The sequence below is a fragment of the Phoxinus phoxinus genome (assembly GCF_949152265.1).
Source record: "Phoxinus phoxinus genome assembly, chromosome: 2".
NCBI classification, from domain to species: domain Eukaryota; kingdom Metazoa; phylum Chordata; class Actinopteri; order Cypriniformes; family Leuciscidae; genus Phoxinus; species Phoxinus phoxinus.
Window position 1 is genome coordinate 18,856,045 of NC_136877.1, and position 22,222 is coordinate 18,878,266.

The window sequence follows — 22,222 nt, forward strand, 5'->3', positions numbered from 1 at the left end:
TGTTTAGTATGTTTTTAAAGCCATTTTAAATATGAGAAGCCATTCATAAATCACGTTCATGTTGTAATACCCATGTCATTATACAAATTTCTGTCCTCATAAATCACATTAACAAACACACAAACACACACACACCTTGTTCTTCATGCCCAAGGGTACAGATAACAGTGTGTATCCTCAGTGTGTATAATCCTTATTTGTGAGTGTGCGTCTCAATTGCCAACAGAACGTTTCTCCACATGACACCCTAACGCTCGTTTGACCAGTTTCTCACAGTCTCTCTGTTCCTGTTATCCATTGTCTGAGGCTGTGACAAAGACAGCAGCTGGAATGTCCTTCAGTTTTTGTATTTGAGCATAATAATGTTATAAGAAAGTCACAAGAAAGCATCACCTTCTTCCCTTCAACCCATGTTCTTTTTTATACACTGCTGTTTTCACAACCATAGATTAAATATTGGTGGAAGAGAATCCTCACAAAAATGGATGTCCAAAATAATAAAATAAAAGTAATAATAATGTTAATTACAGGTCAAAAGATTCAGCGTTAGACTGGGTCATAATGCATAGCTCATTTTCCACATTCAATGTGACGAGATTTCATGAAATTGTGAAGCCTGAAATTGAAACCAAAGGATTTTCTGACATGTTTAGAATTGCTGGAGGCTGAACAGTGCACACGTCTGAGCGGGATGATACATGCATTTTTCTTTTCACGGTTTCATTCTGGTATTCAGGAGTGTGATTACATCATATTTGCACTCACACCAATCAGATGAAATCAATAATGCCTTCACAAAGTTGTTTTTGATATTTATAGTTCCCCATCTTTCAGTCACTACAAAGCTATGTCGATTGACAAATGGGGTCTCACTTGGGAGCCACAATCATTAGTTTTAGTTTTAGAAAAAAAAAGGCCAATGGAATTGGCGAGTGGAATTTGAATGCCGAGTCACTCCCCCGTACATACAGGTATATAAGATGGCGGATTTTAAAATTATAGGCGGATAAAAATTCAGATATTTGCTTCGGAGCTGAGTGGTTGCACAGCGATCACTCTTCCAGTCACCGAGCAATGATTGTGCTACAGAGATCATTTTACGTCGCATTCTGCGGGTTTCACCATTCTAAAAGAGCAGTGCACAGATAAGTGCAGCAAAATTATCCTGGGCTCTTCAGTGCGAAAGGCAGATTTCCCTAAAAGAGCAAGCATGGTCGGCAGCAAGTGTCTTTTTAAAGATGCCTTTCCGTACGTGTGTTTCTGGATACAGTCGTTTCCTGTCTTCATCAGACGACCATGATCACTTTCTCAAATGTCTGGGCCGAGAGCATGCTGAGGTGGTGTTCGTGGATGGTTCATACCCTCACTGCAATGACTAACACTGTCGATACTACGGTCGCGACTCTCCTTCCTCGTTAAGGCTGGAGTCTCTTCTGCTGATACACACGGTTTTTTCTTCTTTCTGTCTACGGCCATAGCGACATATGACATCTGTCATACGGCGGATCATAGCGATGCCGCAGGCTCTGGCGACTGAGGTGCAGGCGGGGGCACAGAAGGGCACGGTGGAGTCAGAGGGAGTGAGGACCAAGGAGGAACTGATGGGAGTGAGGAGTCTAATGAATCCAGGGGGGCGAAGGGACGAGGGGCTGAGTCCTGGTCGCGGAGGTCGGAGGCAGAAACCAGGGATCCACTGACCAGGCTGGAGCTGTAGGCCGGCAGACCCACGGCAACTCCACCTCCCTGAAGATGGTTAGAGGGGCTGACAGGCAGTCGAGGAAGAAGAGTTAAGAAGTGGCAGATGGGAGGAGGTGGGAGAGGGAGGCTGGGTAGGAATTCAGACACCGGTTCAGGCTCGGGCACAGAAGGCTCAGGCTCGGACACAGAACGCTCAGGCTCGGCATGACTGACGTGAAGCTCAGGCTCGGCAGGACTGACGTGAAGCTCAGGCTCAGCAGGACTGATGTGAAGCTCAGGCTCGGCAAAACTAACGTGAAGCTCAGGCTCGGCAAAACTAACGTGAAGCTCAGGCTTGGCAAAACTAACGTGAAGCTCAGGCTCGGCAGGACTGACGTGAACAGTCTCTGGCTCAGCGGGAATGACGTGAACAGTCTCTGGCTTGGCGGGCATGACGTGAAGGTCAGGCATGATGTGAAGATCAGGCTGGTCAGGCATGACGTGAAGATCAGGCTGGACAGGCATGACGTGAAGGTCAGGCCGGTCAGGTATGACGTGAACAGTCTCTGGCTCGGCGGGCATGACGTAAAGGTCAGGCTGGTCAGGCATGACGTGAAGATCAGGCTGGTCAGGCATGACGTGAAGATCAGGCTGGTCAGGCATGATGTGAAGATCAGGCCGGTCAGGCATGACGTGAAGATCCCCTGGGTCTGGCTGTGTTCACCTGATGACGGTCTCCCTCCAGTCCAGTCCGGTGGTGTCTGGGAGGTCAATTGGATGGTTGAATGTGGCCCGATCCGGAACAAGGTACTCAGGCTCACGTCATCGAGGGTGCTGGTGACAGCAATACACAGAAAGTTATTGACAAATAAAAAAAGTTTTGGCTCTCCTGAGCCAGGACAATTATTCTGACCCTATCGTCCATCTTGGGCAGTCCGTTCTTCTGTCACGGTGTGGTGCAGGCAGAGAAAGACGAAGAGGCAAAAGCTCCAATACAAACATTTACTTATAATAAATCTACAATAGGTACAGACAGGCAGGATATACACACGCTAAATAGGACTAAGAACGGACAAACAAGGCGAAACACAGGGCTTAAATACATGGGGAAACAGATCAGGAAAACGAGACACAGTTGACAAGACTAACGACGAGGTAGTGAGACAGATGAACTAATAATGATAATGACACGTGACATGATGACAGGTAGACAAGTCCAATGAAAACAAACTAAATGGAACACAACTGTGACACTCACACTGTGTCGGCGCTTCAAGTGTGTTGTTAAATTAGTCGTACTGCCTGTATATTTTATAGCGTAGCCAACTTTTATCCAATGCACACTTATTTAGCTAAATCGATGCATCGTATCGATAGCTTTTATACCGGTGCACCGATGCGAATTCCACTTATTTCCATTGGCCGTTTTTCATAAAACTCAGACGTGATTGGGGCTCCCAAGTGAGAAGTGAGACTTCAACATAATGGGTCCTATCTTGCACCCAGCGCAATTGATTTTGAACACCGACGCATATATCATTCCTATTTTGTACCCACGCACAGCGGACTTTTCCCTCCACAGACGCACGTCAGTAAATTAGGAAATGAACTTGCGCTCGCGGGGGCGGTTCAGCGCAAAGAGGAGGCGTGTTCCGGCGCAAAACTGCCCTGGTGCTATTTTCCAGTTTTAGAAAGCAATTGCGCCACTGACCAGGAAAAAAACAGTCTAAAGACAGTGGCGCGTTAGTGATATGGTATTTTAAGGGCGCGTGCTTGGCCATAATGTAGCGTGTTAACGCGCATCCACTTTGATTCTCTAATAATTATAAACAGACGCAGCAGTTTTCATTTTTGCAAATCATACATTATTACAAGGGAAAATATTAACACACGAGGGAAATCATTGTTGTGTCCGTGAAGATGTGAAAAAGATCTTTCTAGATTAGGCTACATATTTATCCAAATTATACGCCTGTTTAACCGAAGCTAATTTGGGTGGGTTTCTCCCATCATCCCCAATGTCACTTCTCTGTGTTTTACGGCCCTGACGAGAACGTCGGTCTCCTCGGCTGTGAACTGCTCCTGGCGTGCGCTGGCAAATCCGCCGTTATAATAGCGATCCGCCGTGGAACAAGCGCGTCGGCTCTTAAAGGGAATGTGAGAGGACGCTCTGATTGGTTTATTTCACGTTATGCCCAAACCACACCTATGAATAATGAAGCTACTTCAGACCAACCCCTTTTAGATTTGCGCCAGGCGCAAGATTCGTTTATCCCGCTGGGAAAATAGCAACAGCGCCGGGATCCACCCACAAAGTTACTTGCGCTTTGCGCTTTGACACTTGCGTTTCAGATCGTTAAAATAGGGCCCTATGTCTCTATTCCCTCCATCGGGGAATGAGGGTTACATTAGTAATTAAGACGATTTCAGTAATGGTGCTTGCTAAGGCTGTATATGGGCTTAGCAACATACAGTAAATGACACCTCAAATGCTTTTGTTTGGGGAAAGGGTTACTTTTTATAAAATTGTATGCAAGTTGTATTTATGGTAAAATTATTATATGTAGTTTGAACATGTATAAATATATAAAAATATAAGTTTCATAAATTTGTTTTGTAACACTCATGAATTTTAAGTTCAAAGGAGTTGAATCAAAAGAGCTGATTCTGATAAATTGCATGGTCTTGTTCTAAATCTCATTTAATAATATATTAAAATAAAGTTTCTCGTTAATGTGAATTATTATTATTATAATTATTATATAATTATTAATATATAAAAAAAATGTCTTGCATCTCAGGGAGTTTGCAGTTGTTAGTATAGGGAGGTATGAAGAGAGATAAGGCTCATTACTCTCATTCTTAATTTAGTTGGCTGAGTCCTGATACTCCTCAGAACTGCACTCTAAAAACGGGAGCTATAAAGTTCACAGGTAAAATGTATCTTTTTCTATGTAGGAATGAGTTAGAATGTGAGGGACAAAAAAAGAGAATGTATGAGATAAAATGACTGAGGAAGAGCAAAACAGATAGAGAGCAATATGTACAGAGTTGTAAAGGCCGAGTAAGCAAAGCATTACAAGTTCACCCCAGTAGCCATTAAAAATACTGAATTACCTGTCACATAAATCTTCTCAAAGCACCTCTGTCACATTTGTTTTCCTGTAGGAAACCTACAATTTCAGAAGAGATATAAAGGCAAATAATTTCTCTATGATTCTGCTACTCCTCTTTAATCAGAGTCCATGATATCCCACAACCCTTTATTATCTCTTGCAAGTCTCGAAAGTATATGCTTTTGAAGAAGGGCCAGATCATTAGTCTATGGGCTTATCCAGCTCAATTTGAATGCTCTGCCACTGGCGCGTATGGGCTTGTGGACACAATGACCCTGGCAAACGTAACTTACTAATCTCAGTTGCACAGGCAACAACGGCACAGGAGTAGCTAAATAGCTAATTAAAGAAAGAAAGGTTGGCAGCTATGCTCTCAAGCTAACAGCCTTTACTGTATGTTTTATAAACTCATTATAAACACGTATTGTTAAATGGTATGTGGTTTGTTTTCTTTTCTGTTGCTTTCAAACTCAGTATTTTCTGTATAAACCCTGTGAGAGTAGTTGATCATTTTGACGAATGGCTTTTCACATTTGAAATGATTAACCCTGGTCTCACTGTTCATAGCCTACTTAATTAATCCTGGGTATTCAGGTTTCAAGATTTCCTACTGTTCACTTTTAAACCCTGGGTTAACATTCTTATTTGCATATTTATGAGTCCAGTTTACAATGTCCAGTTGTTACAAATGTTACAATTGACCTCATAATATGCAAATAAGTATGCAGCTTCCACTGCCATGCAACCGCAAAAGCTTTAAGGTATTCAAAACCCAGTGTTAAAAGCGGTGAAATTCTTCAAAGTTATATGTTTGAACTCTTGATTTACCCACAGTTAAAAATTACATTGGTCCTAAAATAAAATAAAATAAAAGCCAGGGCTGTGCACAGTGTGAGAAAACCTTTGTGTTTCTCCCTTTCTCTCGTTTTACTCCTGCTTTTACACGTTGCTTTGATATGTTGTGATTGAGGTGTAAATACTTTCCCCCACCTCTCTTTCCCAGGGGCTCATTGGAGAGAAGTACGGCAGCATTCGGGTCCCAGGAGAGGTGGAGTCAGCCGAGTTTGAGATGATCTTGGATGCGTCGGTGGAGGCGGGACTAGACACACGGATCTTGGAGGAGTGGTACTGTCGGGATGAGAACTCGGTCCCGCCTGCCTACTACTTAAAACCGAAAGCTGAGATGCTGAAAAACTACCAGAACTCTGTAAGTAGGAGGATATAAATAAAAGAGAATTATATTAAGAATTAGGACTTCAGCTTTTAGAAAAAATGTAGCTCTATCATTATAATTAAAGTATAGCTGATCCCTGTTGGTGCTAAGAAAGGAACAAAGAAAAATCAACCTTTTTAAAGAGCTAGCACAATACAAATGAAGAGGAAATATTTTTGATTGATAATTTTTTCTTACAATATCTTGGTTAACAGAGTTGAATGATTCCTCTGTACACCATCATTAAAAGGTTTGGGGTCTGTAAGCTTTTTAAAGTTTTTTGAAATAAGTTTTTTTATACTGACCAAGGCTGCATTTATTTGATTTAATCAAAAATTGGCTCTTAAAAAAAAAAAAAAAGTAATATTCTGAAATAGTATTACAATTTAAATAAAGAATAGAAATAACGTTATATTCTAATATATTTTAAAATTGAATGTATTCCTGTAATGGCAAAGCTTAATTTCCAACAGCCATTACTCCACTCTTCAGTCACATGACCCTTCAGAAATATATCTAATATTTCTTCTTATCATTACAGTTGAAAAAGTTTAGAGGAGGGTTACCATTTTTAGGTTACCATTTTTTGTTTCATTAACAATTGTGTAAACAGAAAATGCAACTGGAACATGAATTTAAACACCCAAAGCAAGATAGGAGACTTTTCCCGCCTCATTTCAGAAGTCTAGCAAACACCAATGCTTTTGAGGCACATGAGAGGGCAGTCACTATACATCCAGGATTACATTCAGCTTTTAGCAGGCCTGACCTGTCCCCGCACACACAAAAACAATCTATCTGTAAATGTCAGCGGCTGACTTGTGCTGTTTTTGTTTTATATGGAGAGCTGTAGAAATGGTAGGCCCGAGAGAGAACTGTTCACCGCTTATAGAGTTTATTAGCTTCATAAATTCAGTTTGCCTTTCATTAAACCTTACCAAGGCCTGTCTCCACCTTTCTTATACATGTACACACACAAACTCAGTTTCTGTCACGTTGGTTGCAGCAAGGAGAGTTGAGAGGCAGGATCTAATTCAGCAGTACCTTTATTTAACAATGTAAACAACAATACCAGAAACGCAGGAGCACTGGATAAACGTCAGAGAAGAATGCATAATACTTAATTTATACTTCTCTAAGATGAAAACAGTATGTGACAACAGAAGTATGTCCGGATTCACAGTACTCATAAAAGAGTAGGCAAAAAGTTACTTCCATCGAGATTCTGAAGTAAAAGCTGAACTAGCAGCCATATCACCCTGTAGCCCAAGACTGGTTGCCCACTGAAGCTAAGCAGGGCTGAGCCTGGTTAGTACCTGGATGGGAGACCTCCTGAGAAAACCAGTTTGCTGCTGGAAGAGGTGTTAGTGAGGCCAGCAGGGGGCGCTCACCCTGTCTTCTGTGTGGGTCCTAACGCCCCAGTGTAGTGATGGGGACAGTATACTATCAAAGAGCACCGTCCTTCGTATGAGACGTTAAACCGAGGTCCTGATTCTCTGTGGTCATTAAAAATCCCAGGATGTCCTTCGAAAAAGAGTAGGGGTGTAACCCTGGCATCATGGCCAAATTTGTCCATTGGCCTCCTAATCATCCTCATATATAACAAATTATTATTATTAAATTATTAAGTGTGCATACGATCCCATGAGGCCATGGGAGAGGATTGAATCAAGAAGTGACACAACTGGTGCCTGTAGGTGACGTGATAATTACAGCATGGCGAATGTAGTACATCTGACATTCATACTACACACACTTATACTATATAAAATTTAGTTTTTTTATACTTATTCAAAATAAGTACCACGCACGCACGCACGCACGCACGCACGCACGCACACACACACACACGTGCGCGCACGCACAGAAACAGGACAGAAACAGAGAGAGAGAGAGGATCATGTAGTGCGTGTATAAATCAGGTTGCAACGCAGAGTGGCTGCAAATTGCGAAAGCGTCTGTGAAGCTGAGGGTCTCTGTTGGACTAAAATGAGAAAAACAGCAGGGACTGAGTATCTACCTGCACTCAGCAAAAACACCCACTGATCTCTCTCTCCCTCTCTCTCCCCCTCTCTCTCTCTCTCTCTCTCTCTCTCTCTCTCTCTCTCTCTCTCTCTCTCCCTCTCTCTCCCTCTCTCTCTCTCTCTCTCTCTCTCTCTCTCTATCTGTCCTCTTCTGTCTCTCTCTGGTAGGTGACTGGGTTCATGACAAACACTTCCTAAAATATTACTTCAGTAACACAGTGTGTCTGCTTTCAATTTATCTGTTCATGCAGACAGAGCAATTTGTATTGTTGGTAACACTTTTTGACATCCTGCTACATTACATTGGGTTCCTGTGGTCAGAAACTTCTAGAAACTTCGATTTCTAAACAAAGAGTTATACTACAGTATACTTGGCTGTAAATGCAATCATATAGCTATAGTTTTTTTTTGCAACTGCATGCTTTATGAAATAATAAAATAAAATAAAAACTGATTAACTTATTCAACTCTTACAATATGAAAGTAAGCTATTTCCTGTGAATGTGACTTTGAATTCATATAGGTAAATAACTAGAAGAATAACAATGTGCACTAAACTGTAAAATGATTTGTGCTACAAAGCAATGCGTTTATGAATATGAACTGGTATATGAAAACAAATACCAGTTTGCATCAAGCACCCGGCATGGTTTTGTCCTGCTAAAAGCTGGAAATGACTTATACCAGAAGCCAGAATTCAATTAGACGAGTCATGTTTTAGTAAATTTATTAATAAAATATTCATATTCAAAAAAAAAAAGATGGAGCTGTGCCACACTAGTTTCAGGTTTGATTTCAGGTCTGTGTCATATCCTGATGCCGATGCCCCTTCTCTCTCCCTCTATTTGTCGATTATAACAAGCATATAAATTACTAATAAATAAATAATGAATTAAAAATAGACAAATAACTTAAATTTACAGTCATGTTCTTGGCACATTCTGTTTAACAGATTTGACTTGGTATAGAACAGTGCAAATATTATATTAGCGACTATGTCACTGCGGTGACAGTGAAATTTCTGTGAAAATTTGCAGACAATGAAGATCCATTTTTATATCGCCAATAGTGTAGCGAAATAATGCATTTGTTATTGCTTTTTAGTGGGATGAGAGAAGTGTTGATTAATATAATTGGTACAGGATATGATGTGGGTTTTCTTTTTTATTGGTTCAAATCGACAATATCCAAGCAATGGATTAAATTACCAAAAAACCTTAAATAATTTGATGGCTCCATATGTGCTTGTACCCCACAGATGGAGTCAAGCAGCATAGCAAAATCAAAGAACGACAAGGCATGGAGGGCAGTCTCAGAGGAAATCAAGAGGATCTTCAGAACTTCTGTTTTACAGCTGCAGGAGAAGGGGACCATGAAGAGCGATCAAGCCAAGAAATTCCTCTGCTCAGGTAAACTCTAGTTATTGTTACAGTTATGATTGAGCTCACAGCTAATAAATGTCTAGTGCTATTTTACATGGCTGAGCTGGTTTGGAATGTATGTTCTATACGTGTGGACATTGCCAGTATATATACAGTATACAGTAGTCAACATTTGAAGGTGTCAGAACCTTTCATCAAAGTTGAATTTTGAACAATACCCGTTTTTGTTTTATGACAACTTTGATGAATTTTTGTGATCCACTTCAAATGTTGAGTACTGAATATCAGTTGTACTCAAATGTAAATCACTTATTTTTCACTGAGCTGAAGGTCCACAGACTTACCATGGCTATAATACAACTTGATATTGTTTAGTATACATTTCTGCTCAAAATGTGTTTTGATTCATTGTGGTGCTTAATGTTGCCAATCTTAAAGGCGTCCTATTATGCTTTTCCACTTTTTCAACTTTAGTTAGTGTGTAATGTTGCTGTCTAAGCATAAAAAAGATCTGCAAGGCTACAAAGACCAAAGTCCACTCCAGAGGGGGATATTTTATTTAACAGAATCCCCTCTTCAAAACAACAACAAACGGCTCGTTTGGACAACAACGCGATTTTTCCGAATCTTATGAAGTCACAATGGTGCTCATTTAAATAAACTGTTCCTACAGAATATGCAAAAAGGGAACGAGGCCTGGTTAAGCTGCATTAGAGAAGACAGTGTTGTCGCTAACGTCAAAGAGACGTCTTTTCTCGACCCCTTTTCCAAAACTCATTAGTTTGACCTTCCTAAGGCTGACTAGCTTAGAGTGGTTAAAATTTATTTTAAACACTGTTCCTGAATATCATATCTACAACGTTTATCTGTGCGCTGCACATTTTAAGGAGAACAGCTTGTTTTCTGTTGCTTTTGTAAGCTCTCGCTTTTGTAAGGCGGTTCACCGCTCCTTAGGAAAATTAAACAGGATTTTGTGATCGATTACTGTTTGTTTTACCTTAGTTTTCTGACAAATATCATATAAGTATAAGAAAATGGCAAAAAAACATACCACTCTGAAACGTCCTGTGAAATCAGTGCTTGCAAAGTCCGTGCATGAAATTTGTTCTGCATTATCCTCTTGTTCGTTAACGTCGTCAGGGTCTGAATCGGGCTCGAATTGGTATGAAATTGACACCATGCTTATTCATATTTACACCAGAGTAGAACTCGCAGTTGTGGAGGGGCGGGACATTTCCCGGGACGTTTTGACTAAGCGCTGCCAATCACAACACATTAGGCCAGCTAACCAATCACAGCACATTTTGTATTTCTGAAGGAGGGGCTTCATCGAAATCGGCGTGTTCGAGCCAGACTGGGGAGAGAGGTGCTCTAATAATGTAAAGTATGTGAAAAATAATGCGTTTTTTCGAACAATCAAGCATGAAAACATATTCCAGTACACCCCAAAACAAAATCAAGACTTCGTAAAAGGGCATAATAGGACCCCTTTAACAATCATTACCCTCTTGCTGATTTAGTGCTTCTATTGGGTGAGAACAAATGCATACATGTTGATCATCTTTACTGTCACTGTAAACACTGACAATTTGGAACAGGCCATTTTCGTAGTTCTTCCGATATTTACTGTTTTTCTAACGGCACTCTGAAAAACAGTTAGCTACCTGAGATCAACATCACTTCGTTAGGACTGAGACTGTTACGGTACGTTGCTGAATGGGCATAGTTGTTTAAAGAGCCATTCACACAAAGCTTTTATACACACATGCTTATACAATCACATAAGGCCTGGTCAATTTTCAACATCTTTTATGTCAAATCCTTACATTTACAGTATTTTACTAGGACACATTTCTCAATACTTAGGTCACTTTTTCAAAACTCTTCACTCAGTGAGCACAACACAAGTCTATGTGAGCTAAACTGTGGATCGTTTATCATTTCTTTGGCAAAAAATTCATTCAGGAATTTATGAAAGGGTCATTGAAATCTGAATTGTTCAAACATGTGGATTCATTAAAGGGATAATTCACCCACAAATGGATATTCTGTCATTAATTACTCTCATGTCGTTCCAAACCCGTAAGACTTTCGTTCGGGGGGTTCACAATGAACAAAATAACAACAAGAAGGGTGCTACAAATACAGATCTTCCATTTGTTTCATACATTTGAGTGAGTTTCATAACATTTCCACCATCATATTTTACATTTATGTGCTTCCAGTCTCAGGTCATGGGTCATTTTTTCCATTGCAAACATTTCCTCCATGATATTCCTCATTGGTCCAGACTCAAAGGTTCACTCGTTCTAACTTTCTTACTTGATATCAGCATCACTTTAATTAGATAAATGTCCTCCCTTTTAACAACATCTTTAGTTGACAGGCCTGAATACAGAGTCTGTGGGTCATTCGGTATTTTGTAACCCAAATTTTTTTCCATTTCTGTTACAATAGATTCCCAGTAGGGGCAAATTTTTTTACAAGATGAAAATACATGAGAATGATTGACATTGACATCCCCGCAGAGTCTCCAACACTGTTGGGAGGTTTTTAACTGTTTATTTTTAATGAGGGGTGTAATAAAGTATCTCACCAAGTTCTTCCAGCCAAATTCTCTCCATTGTCTGGAGCTAGTAGAAGTTTGTTGTAAAAGACAGATCGAATGCCAATCATTCTCTGACAACAAATGAAAATGTTTTTGATGAAATCTGGCTTGTTCTCGCTCGTTAATCAGATTCGGTTGAGCTTCTGTTTATGTTCGCTGATGAGCTTCTGTTTATGTTCGCTGATGAATGTATGAAATATGTGAACAAAAGCCTAAATTCAATCTGTTCATCATATTAAGCGATTGTGTCTCTTTATAAAATGATCTCTTAATGAACTTTGAAGCGTCAAAGTGGTAGTTGCATAGACTGTCAACAGAGGGACAGAAAGCTCATGGGAAACCCTACGAAATGAGGACCAAATATCCCTACAAGGACAGCAATGCCAGAAATGTTTGACCTTGTGGGAACATGTTTTTGTCCCCATGAGAAAAACAGCTTATAAATCATATTAAGTTGTTTAAAGGTTAGTGGATAGAAAATACAGTTTGTACAGTATAAAAACCATATGAAAAGTCCCCATAGAACATAAAAACCCAACTGGCGTGTGTGTGTGTGTGTGTGTGCGTGCGTGCGTGTGTGTGTATGCGCATGTGTGATTTGTGTACTACACAATGTGTGAAGCAATTTCCACGCACCAGCCAGCCAAATCAAGTAAATCTGAGAGTCTTAAAAGGCACAATTTTGCTCTGAACGCTTCAATGGTGCTTGATGCTTAACATTTAGGTTGTTTGTCTGTAGAATTACATGTATAATTAAAAAGGATGAATCATGCAACAGAGTCGTAGTTTAAAGCTTTGTGGTTTCAGGGAGAGGTCGCATTCAAAGCTCACAATGAATGTAAATGTTATTTTTATCCCGCTCTTGAAAGTCATTGTGACTAAATTAATATTCGCCCTGCATTAGCCAGCATAAGAGGAGATCTAATCAGGCTAACTTGATTCATCCAGGTTAATCCAATATTCAGTGATACAGTTAAGTCTCATCACCATACCCCACATTAGAGACAGTGGGTCGGCACTGGAGAAAGAACAGATTTACTGCTCGCTCTTTTATGTCATCCTGGGAGCATGGACTTATAATTCAATCACTGATACAGTTAAGTCTTCATCTCAACGTGCAGTAGATATGAAACAACCACATTCAGAGGCTCCCCTATGCGAGGCATTTTTTGTTACGCAAAGAATAATTAGCTCTTAGTCGCAGTCTGAGGTTCCTTTCATTAAAACTGAGGTCTTCTGTCTGACTTCAGAGCATCAGTGAGTCTTTCCCTGAACTGCTTGTGTTCCCTCTCTGATGTCTGATGAATGTGGCATCTTGTGGGTCTTTATTAAAAAGCATCACTGGAAATAGGTATCGCATTGCAGGTTTGCAAAACTCTCCCACTGTTTTCACCATAAAAAAATGGTGTTCTCTGAGAAGAAACATAAAATACAGTTATGTTGGTCTGAGATCAGATTGCTACTGTCTCCTCTTGATCAGTTTATTTTGTAACACTAGACATCACGTGTAATGACAAAAGATCATGTTTGAGGTAGGCTAATTTGATCTAATATGTATTACATTTATTACATGAAATGTATAAATTAACATATGTTAGACCAAAGTTTTTAACTAACTGTTGAATAAGTGCAACGATGGTATTTGAGGTAAAAAGCCCCCATGAAAAGACACACAAAAACACTGCTTAGCATTGGAGGGAAATTCAGAATGTCTGTCTGAACTGTACCAACACTATTTTCCATAAATGAGGGGAATGAACTTGTGCTGAGTGGATTCACATTGACTGCTCGATTTACTATCGAGATTCAAAAGTGAAGTATGCATGCACTGACATTACATTATAAATACACCATATTCTACAGAATGACATTTTTATAAAATACTTAGTTCAGAGGTTATGAAATGCCAGAAGTGATACAATTGGTGCACTTTGCTTACTTATTTTGAATAAATACTGTATGTACTTGAATGGAACTAATATACATTTATATCAGAAGTATTTGCATATGGTGACCAGATTTTTTCTAGAAGCACTTTGTGTTTATAAAATAATGATATTGACTTGCCATATATTGCCCTTATATGTACAGGTACTATACTACATTGCTGTAGTAGGCCTTTTACAAAAACCTTACCATGATTTTAATCATTTTTAATTATTGAATTATTATTTTGATTACTAATATCAGAGTGTGAGGAAAATGCATATGAGATTTAAATGAGGAAACTCTTTCCTTGGGGATTTGCAGTCGTTTACTTGCCGACTTTGCATCCCCCTCTCTTCTCGTTTACAAAACAAGCTGCAAGTATGCGATACTAAGCTTACGAGGTTGGCAGGCTATCACTGGAATGCTGCCTTTGGAGGTCTTTGATAAAACCAGGCAAGGCTGGATTAAGAGATCATATCACTGTTTTTTTCTTAAAAGCAGCTCAAAGAGACGGATCTAATCATTTGCTAAAGACTAGCAAACGTGGGGGAAGTGCTCACATCATGACATCAAATTAAGTGTGTTTTCTGAAAGTGCCATGGAAGTGTTTTGGGAGTAAATAGTGGCAGAGATGAAAACCATAAATTAAACTAAAACATTCTGTCATGCAGAACTGGCTAATTATTATGCTCTCTCTCTGTCTTTTAGCATTAGAGGATGAACTGGACTTCGCATTAGGCAAGCAGACCCCTGCCTTCCTCAAGAAATGTGTATGTTACATCCGGAAGATATCCAACTTTGACCGTTTCGCTAAACTCCCTGAGATGGCACGCTACATGGACATCGTTGTGAGCGAGGACCGTGTCATGAGAAACCAGGAAGCCTACGAGCGTCTTCTGAAGGTCAGAGACGAGTTCGTTCCGATGGTGGTGGCAGCATCCAATCTTCGAGTCTACTCATCGGTCACTCACTGTGACATGAAACTTGGCTACTCGCAGGAAGTAGAGAGCCACTACGTCGAAGGTCTGTGTAAACAGTTTTATGAAGACATGGTGGATATCATCCAGGCCACGGTCCAACAGAACTTTGACACAGAGACAGATACACTCTATGACGAAACCATACAACATCTGTCGCTGTGCAAGACATTTTCATCTTTTTATGTGTACAAGAGTGAAGCCTTGGACATAATCCAGGAGTACCTGTACCCCTCTAAAGGTGGTCGAATAACTCCCCTAGTGGTGTATGGAGGACCCTGCACTGGAAAGACCTTGTTACTTGCTGAAGTGGCAAAACAGGTGAAAAGCATGTATAGTATAGATGTGTGTGTGTTGGTGTGTGTGTGTGTGGGGGGGGGGAGTAAGTGTGAACATACTGACCTGCTTTTTAAGGCCATCTGGATGCCGGCACATGTTAGATTAATGCTGCGGGATGCCTGTATTTTGCCTAAAGCTGTTCTTTACTTCCTCTGACTTAATATCTGATGTCATGGCATGAGATTCAAATTAACATTAAGGTATTTTGGGCTACTGTTACATGTATTTGTCAATTTGCATCCCCATGTGTATCTGGAGGCACACAGTAATCCAAATACAGATCATTGCCTTTACAAGTTTACAAAATCACTGACATAATTTAATGGATAATAATAATTTGATATAATTATTCCTATCTGTCAGCTTCAGCCAATATTTAGCGCTTATGGAAATCAGTAGTGTATGTGTATGTCATGTGTTGATGGTCAGAATCGACTGTGTTGATAAGTTTGGGGGCGAGGAACAAAGGAGGAAGGGTAGTGTTGACATTTCCCATCACCCATGGCAACCAGTCATAGACCTCAGCCTCTAATGTTAGTTCACAGATGATGAGCCTGGGGACCTTGACTAACTCCCTCGTCCTTGCTTATGCTCTCTCTCTCTCTCTTACTGTCCTTCTATGTAACATACACACTACAGAGACACAGACACTCTAAACTATTTATATATGAAATTCATTTTACATGGCCACACATTGCATGCACTTTTTATAACCAATTACTTACTCCTAGTAAAATCTCATGTCAGCTAGCACGTTTTACACTCTTTTACACTCTCAGTGCAGTACTGTACTAAGAATCATGCAGCCAATATGAGCACAGTGATGCAGTCAAGCAGCAATCTGAGCACACACACACACACACACACACACACACACACACACACACCCCTTGGCTAATCACACAAGTGCACAGTCCTCTTGAAAATGAGGGCTTTGGAAAAGCGTATTATCATTAATTGTCAGCCTCTCCAGACAGAGATAAATAATATTTCATGTTTCCCTGAATCACAGCTGGGGGCACCCTTTAACCACATCCAAGAAAGAGGTATTGTGCTAAGAATGAGGGAACAATTCAAACTGATTTAGAAAATCCTTGGCACAATAAATCCAGTGCTGACTCTATTGCTGTTGAGCACATTCGATTATTTGCTATACAGTCATTCATCTTGGTTTCCTTTCCTTCCAAGTTGTTAAGGTTGGTGTACAGTGGATCTACTAAATAATGGATGGACTAGTGTCACTCGAGTTTTGTTTGCCAAAGTCATACTTATAGGTCACAGCAGTTCCTGGATTTTTAACCAGCAGTTCCTGGATATTTTTTTTATAAGAACAGGACATAGGATCCTGTTAAACATTAAATAATAATGTATACAGTAGTTGTATTTTATGTAGATCATATCTAAGTTCAAATGGCCAAGCTAATATAATCAGATTTCAAAATTATCAGTTTTGCACAAAATAACATCTTGAGCTTTTCCTAATTGTAACCTACAGGTAATTGTAAATATTATATGACTTAACATACTGGAGAATATTCAGTAAACTGTACATGTATGCTGTATTTCTGAGCTTCTGTTTCATTTTCATTTGTTTAGGCCTATTCGTGGCTACAGAAAGAGATGGGACCAGAAACAGACCCAGTGGTCATTGTCAGATTCATCGGCTCCACTGACTTCTCTGCTGATCTCCGCACCCTGCTACAAAGCATCTGTGAGCAGATTGCCGTCAACTATCGGTGCCTGATCCATTTCTTGCCAAACAAAATCCAGGAGATGAGGGAACTGCTGGTGAATTTGCTCGGGGAGTCATCATTCCACCGACCTCTTGTCATCATTCTGGATGCCTTGGAGCAGTTGTCAGATGTTGACGAGGCCCGAAAGCTGTGGTGGCTGCCTGTCCACCTACCGCGTACAGTCCGAATTGTAGTGTCCACCCTGCCCAACAAGCATGGGATACTGCAGAAACTGCGTTGCCTGATACATGACGAGGATGGTTATGTTGAACTGATGCAAAGAGATCGCAAAGCTTGCAGTCAGACACTTAAACAGCAGCTTCTGAGCGTCAAAAGGAAGGTGACCTCTGGCCAACAGATATATGTAAATGAGGCAATGGCTAAATGTACACTGCCCATGTTTGTCAATCTCATCTACCGAGAGGTAGTTCACTGGCGGTCGCACAAGGATGTGGATGACAAATCGTTGTGTTCCACAGTGCACGAAAGCATTGAGCAGTTTTTCTACTCTATCGAAAACAAGCTTGGCTCACGCTTTGTCTTTCGGGCACTGGGCTACATCACGATGGCACGGGCAGGCCTGACAGAGCTGGAGCTAGAGGATATTTTATCTTTGGACAACAGTGTCCTAGGGGACATCATGGTGAGCTCTAATCTTAAAAGCCCGTTGCGCATTTCTTACGATTTCATAGCCCGGCTAAAAGAAGAACTTGAAGGTTATTTAGTGGAGCGTCAAGTCCGTAATGTAACACTAATGGTGTGGGCAAATCGCCATCTGCATCTCATAGCACAGAAGCTATACCTCAGTAATGAAGAAGATGTGCATCAAATGCATAGCCTTTTGGCTGAATACTTCCTTGGGGCTTGGGCAGGTGGTAGAAAAAAGATATTCCACTGCGACAATAATCATTTAGCTTCACTGAATATCTCCCAGCATCGAAACCCTCAACAACAGCAGAGCCTTCATGGCCATGACAAAGCTTCTGCTGACAAGCACTCTTATGACAGACAGACACCCGAACAACCCTGGGTGTTCCAGTGTAATTTGCTGGAGCCGGACATCTTTTTTGTCAACCATCGAAAGATGACAGAGCTCACATACCACCTGACAAGGAGCGGCCGGACAGATGATCTCATGTATGGTGTCATCATGAACTTTAGCTGGCTCTACACTATGATAAAGATAGGGCAGTTTGACAAGGCCCTGACAGACATCGACCTAGCTTACAGCTACACACAAGAAAAGGAGCTAAAGTTTCTTGCAACTACTCTCCGCAGTATAAAGCTCAAAGTGACAAAGAATCCTGCGTCACTGTCTGCTGAGCTACAGCAAAGGCTCCTTCCGGTTGTCACATCCCTTCCCAAGCTCAGACACCTACTTCTTGAGTGTGACAAGGACGGTCCTAAATACTGCTCCATTGTGCCACTGCATTCTTCGATGGATGTCACCTACAGTCCTGAGAGATTACCGCTCTCTTCTAGCTACATGCAAATTGTGGAGATTCTACCTACATTAGCTCCAAACATAGTCATTGTGGCCCTCGAGGATGGATCCGTCAGCACATGGGATGTTGAGAGTAGACAGCTGCTAAGACAGATAGACACAGCAAAGTCAGTTGTTCTTGGCATCAGATTAACCACAGATGAGAAGTATCTGGTAGTGGCCACTACAAAAAATACACTGCTCATTTACGACAACCACAAGTCCTGTTTGTTGTCTGAGGTCGAGGTAAAAGGATCCAAGCACGGCGGGGTGGCGTTCATCAATGGATTCACCTTGTCCAGCCACCATGCCTTAGCTTGGTTGGAGGCAAGCAAAGACGTCAATGTTATTGATTTGCTCTATGGCTGGCCTTTGTATCAGTTTCATTGCTGGTATGAGGTAACCTGTGTCCAGTGTTCCCCAGATGGAATGTATGCTTTCTGCGGACAATATCTCAACACGACCACCATTTTCCACCTCAGTAGTGGGGACAAGCTTGCCACAATGACTTCTGAATTCTCTGGTGGTTTTGTTAAGTCAATCCTGATTCTTGACACAATCAATCAAATGGTGATGATTGACAATGAGGGCAGTCTCTCCGTGTGGAACACCAAAGATATCACAAATCCCAAGCTAATGGAGGATTATGACTGCAGAGGAGATGAGAGTGAGGTGGTGGGCATAGAGCTCTCAGAGGATCAGCGATCCATCCTCATCTGCAAAGCAAGTAGTATTGAGGTGCTGGACACCAAGATTTGGAAAATGGCAGAGAAGTTCAAGGCCAAGCGAAGTGAAAAGTTTGTGGCGGCTGTTCTCTCCAAGAATAACCAAAGTATAATAGCCTCCATGGAGAACACATCATCAATATTTGTGTGGAGGAGAGACAGTGGGCAGTGCATGGCCAGCTTGATAGAGATATCCGGAGCCATTGTAAAGCTGATCAAATCAACACACCATAACTTGCTGCTGTCTGTGGCCAGCAGTGGCGTGCTTTCTGTGTGGGATATAGACATTATAACAGCCATGTCGAACATTGATAAAACTGGAAAACCTATCCAAAACCTGCAGCTCTCTGGCCGAGAGGATTTTGTATACACCACGGATGGGTCAGAGGTCATTCACAAGTGGAACTACAGCACAGGTTTCATTGAGATGGTGTTCAAGCATGAAGGACTCGTTGAGAACTGCGTCCTGACGACATCAGGTGACCTAATGGTGACATCTGATGATAAAAGTAGTCAGTACATCTGGCATACAACCACAGGTGAGAATATATTCCGTATCAACGGCCAGAGGATCTCACAGCTTCTCATCACGCACAATGATCAGTTTGTTGTGTCCCTCTGCGAGCAGAACGCCTCTCGTGTTTGGAGGCTCGCCACTGGTCACAAGGTATGCAACATTCTGGTAACACTCCAGCAAGCCCTCATTACCACTGCAAACACCTTCCTTGTGGGCGCCAACAAGAATAAGATGTTAGCTGTTAGCTTGTGGTCAGGTAGTGTTTCCAAAAAGTTTATCTGTGACGATGGGATCACAATTGTTAACTTTAAATTAATCCCTGACAGTCCAGATTTTGTCGTCTTCATCAGCTCCAATGAAACTGTTTTCATCTGGAGTGTCGCCGATGAGTCTGTGTGTAGGCGGGTGCAGCTGCCAAGCAACTTCTTAAAGAACCTGGAAGATTTCCAAATATCACCAAATGGAAAGTTGGGCATTGTGTCGAAAGGTGATGAGAACATCAATGTTCTAGACCTGCACAGTGGTAAACTGCGTCTGGTCCATGCTGCTGGCATAATATGGCGGCAAAAGCTCTCACGGGACGGACGCTACTTAGTGTACATCTGTTTCCGGAATTGCGATGAAGATGATGATGCAGGTGTGGTTTCAAGTCTGATTGTCATGAGATTGGCAGACGGTAAGAGCATCGGGACCTGTTCCCTTTACAAAACACCAACCTATCTGTGCCTATCACAGCGAGCTCTTAACATCATTGTGGGATTTGAGGATGGCAGCATTGGCACCTACACAGTTGTAGACCGTGTGGATGCCGCTCTAAAAATCAAAATCGCCACCTCAAACAGTCGGCAAATCGTTAACAATGCCTCACAGAAAGTACGACCCAAGTGTAGCACCAATGCCTTCAAGACCATTGCTGACTGTGTGTGGAGAGAATCCACTGAGGTTTTTTCTCGGGACAGTCCTATCAATGTGTCTGACAGTGGGGAGCCAGAGACCACAACACCCACAAAGAAAACTGAACTGCTGCAATGAGAGCGCCCTCTGTAGGACATGATGGGCATGAAGGAACAAGGCCAGGTTTGGATAGGTGATTATTGTTTACAGCCACTTTGATTCAGCTGCACAGATCAGTATCTGGGTAAAACACAGCGGCTGGCCAATTGTTATTAAGCTGCTCTTAAGCTGCAGTCAGTCACCTTGATTTCTCTTATTTATCATCAACTTACTGTCATGCAGAATTCAATATCATTTCAATATCAATATCAAGAAATTAATTTGATGCCATTCATTGCAAAAGCCAGTCCAATCAGCTTTATGATATGTTCTTCCTTCTCATGTGTATGCCAATGTGGCCATATAGTTCAGATTTTGTATGAGTTTAGTCAAATCAAGCCATAATGTCACTTTATACAGAAGCATAGAGAAATGTAATACATTTGTAGCCATATAAGTGTTGCTGCCTTTTTTTCCCCTTCTTTTTTTGAAAATGTTCATTTGTGTCTGTTTATTAATGTCCTCTGGTACTGTACTAAAATGGAAACTTATGTACATATGTGTACATATGTATTTTGGCTGCTGCAGTTTGTGCAACTACTTAAAAATGCTACGTTGTGCTAAATGCAATCAAAGTGAGTGCCTGGATTTTTACTTTTTCTTTGTTACAGAAACTGATAAAGAGAAAATTGCAGGGAATTTCTAAACAAAAATACCTTGATACAAATATTCATCATTACGATAAACATTCAACATACAACAAATACGAATTTGAAATGACAGCATCTAAATGAGGATCATTGGAAAGTGTATTTCAGTATTCAGAGTGCATGTATGGTCTGGAGTCATTATGAGCTTGTTAGTAGATTCAGAATGCATTCTAGACTTGATCTGACCAGAGTGGCATTAAAAGTCCATGTGTGGCAATTGTGCTAAATGACAGACAGTATTAATTCTATCCTCATATGTAATTATTTATCAATACCAATAATAACTGTCACTCTAGCTTGCTGATCAATCATATATACAGTGTGTGTGTATATATGTATATATGTATATATGTATATATATATATATATATATATATATATATATATATATATATATATATATATATATATATATATATGTATATATGTATATATATATATATATATATATATATATATACAGTGTGTGTATATATATATACATACAGTGTGTGTATTATATATATATATATATATATATATATATATATATATATATATATACACATTTGACCACAGCAAGACTGACTAAGTCTAATATTAAAGGGGAAAAGGAAATTTATATTTTATTTGAACCAGAAAACTGATACTGAGAAGGTCTTCACCTGACTCGACTAAATCCAAGATAATAACACTTTTAATGCTATTACTTTTAAAGAAAGTGTATAAGTTATTGCATCAAAAGACGGTACAACTGTACCAAGCTACAAATTGCAAGTTTTGATTTGAGGATTAAACCACTATTGAAGAGTCACGT

At 40.6% G+C, this 22,222-nt stretch overlaps 1 protein-coding gene across 1 annotated transcript in view; it reads left to right on the forward strand.

Moving 5' to 3' along the window:
• nwd2 (NACHT and WD repeat domain containing 2) overlaps positions 1 to 21,698 on the forward strand; it is a 69,977-nt gene extending 48,279 nt beyond the window's left edge. Inside the window, exons 5-8 of the mRNA XM_079604244.1 lie at positions 5,797 to 6,000; positions 9,289 to 9,439; positions 14,658 to 15,247; positions 16,862 to 21,698. Of these exons, the coding sequence (XP_079460370.1) occupies positions 5,797 to 6,000; positions 9,289 to 9,439; positions 14,658 to 15,247; positions 16,862 to 20,755 (4,839 nt within the window). The 3' untranslated portion in view covers positions 20,756 to 21,698. The remainder of the gene's footprint in view (positions 1 to 5,796; positions 6,001 to 9,288; positions 9,440 to 14,657; positions 15,248 to 16,861) is intronic.
• The last annotated feature ends 524 nt before the right edge of the window (positions 21,699 to 22,222 follow it).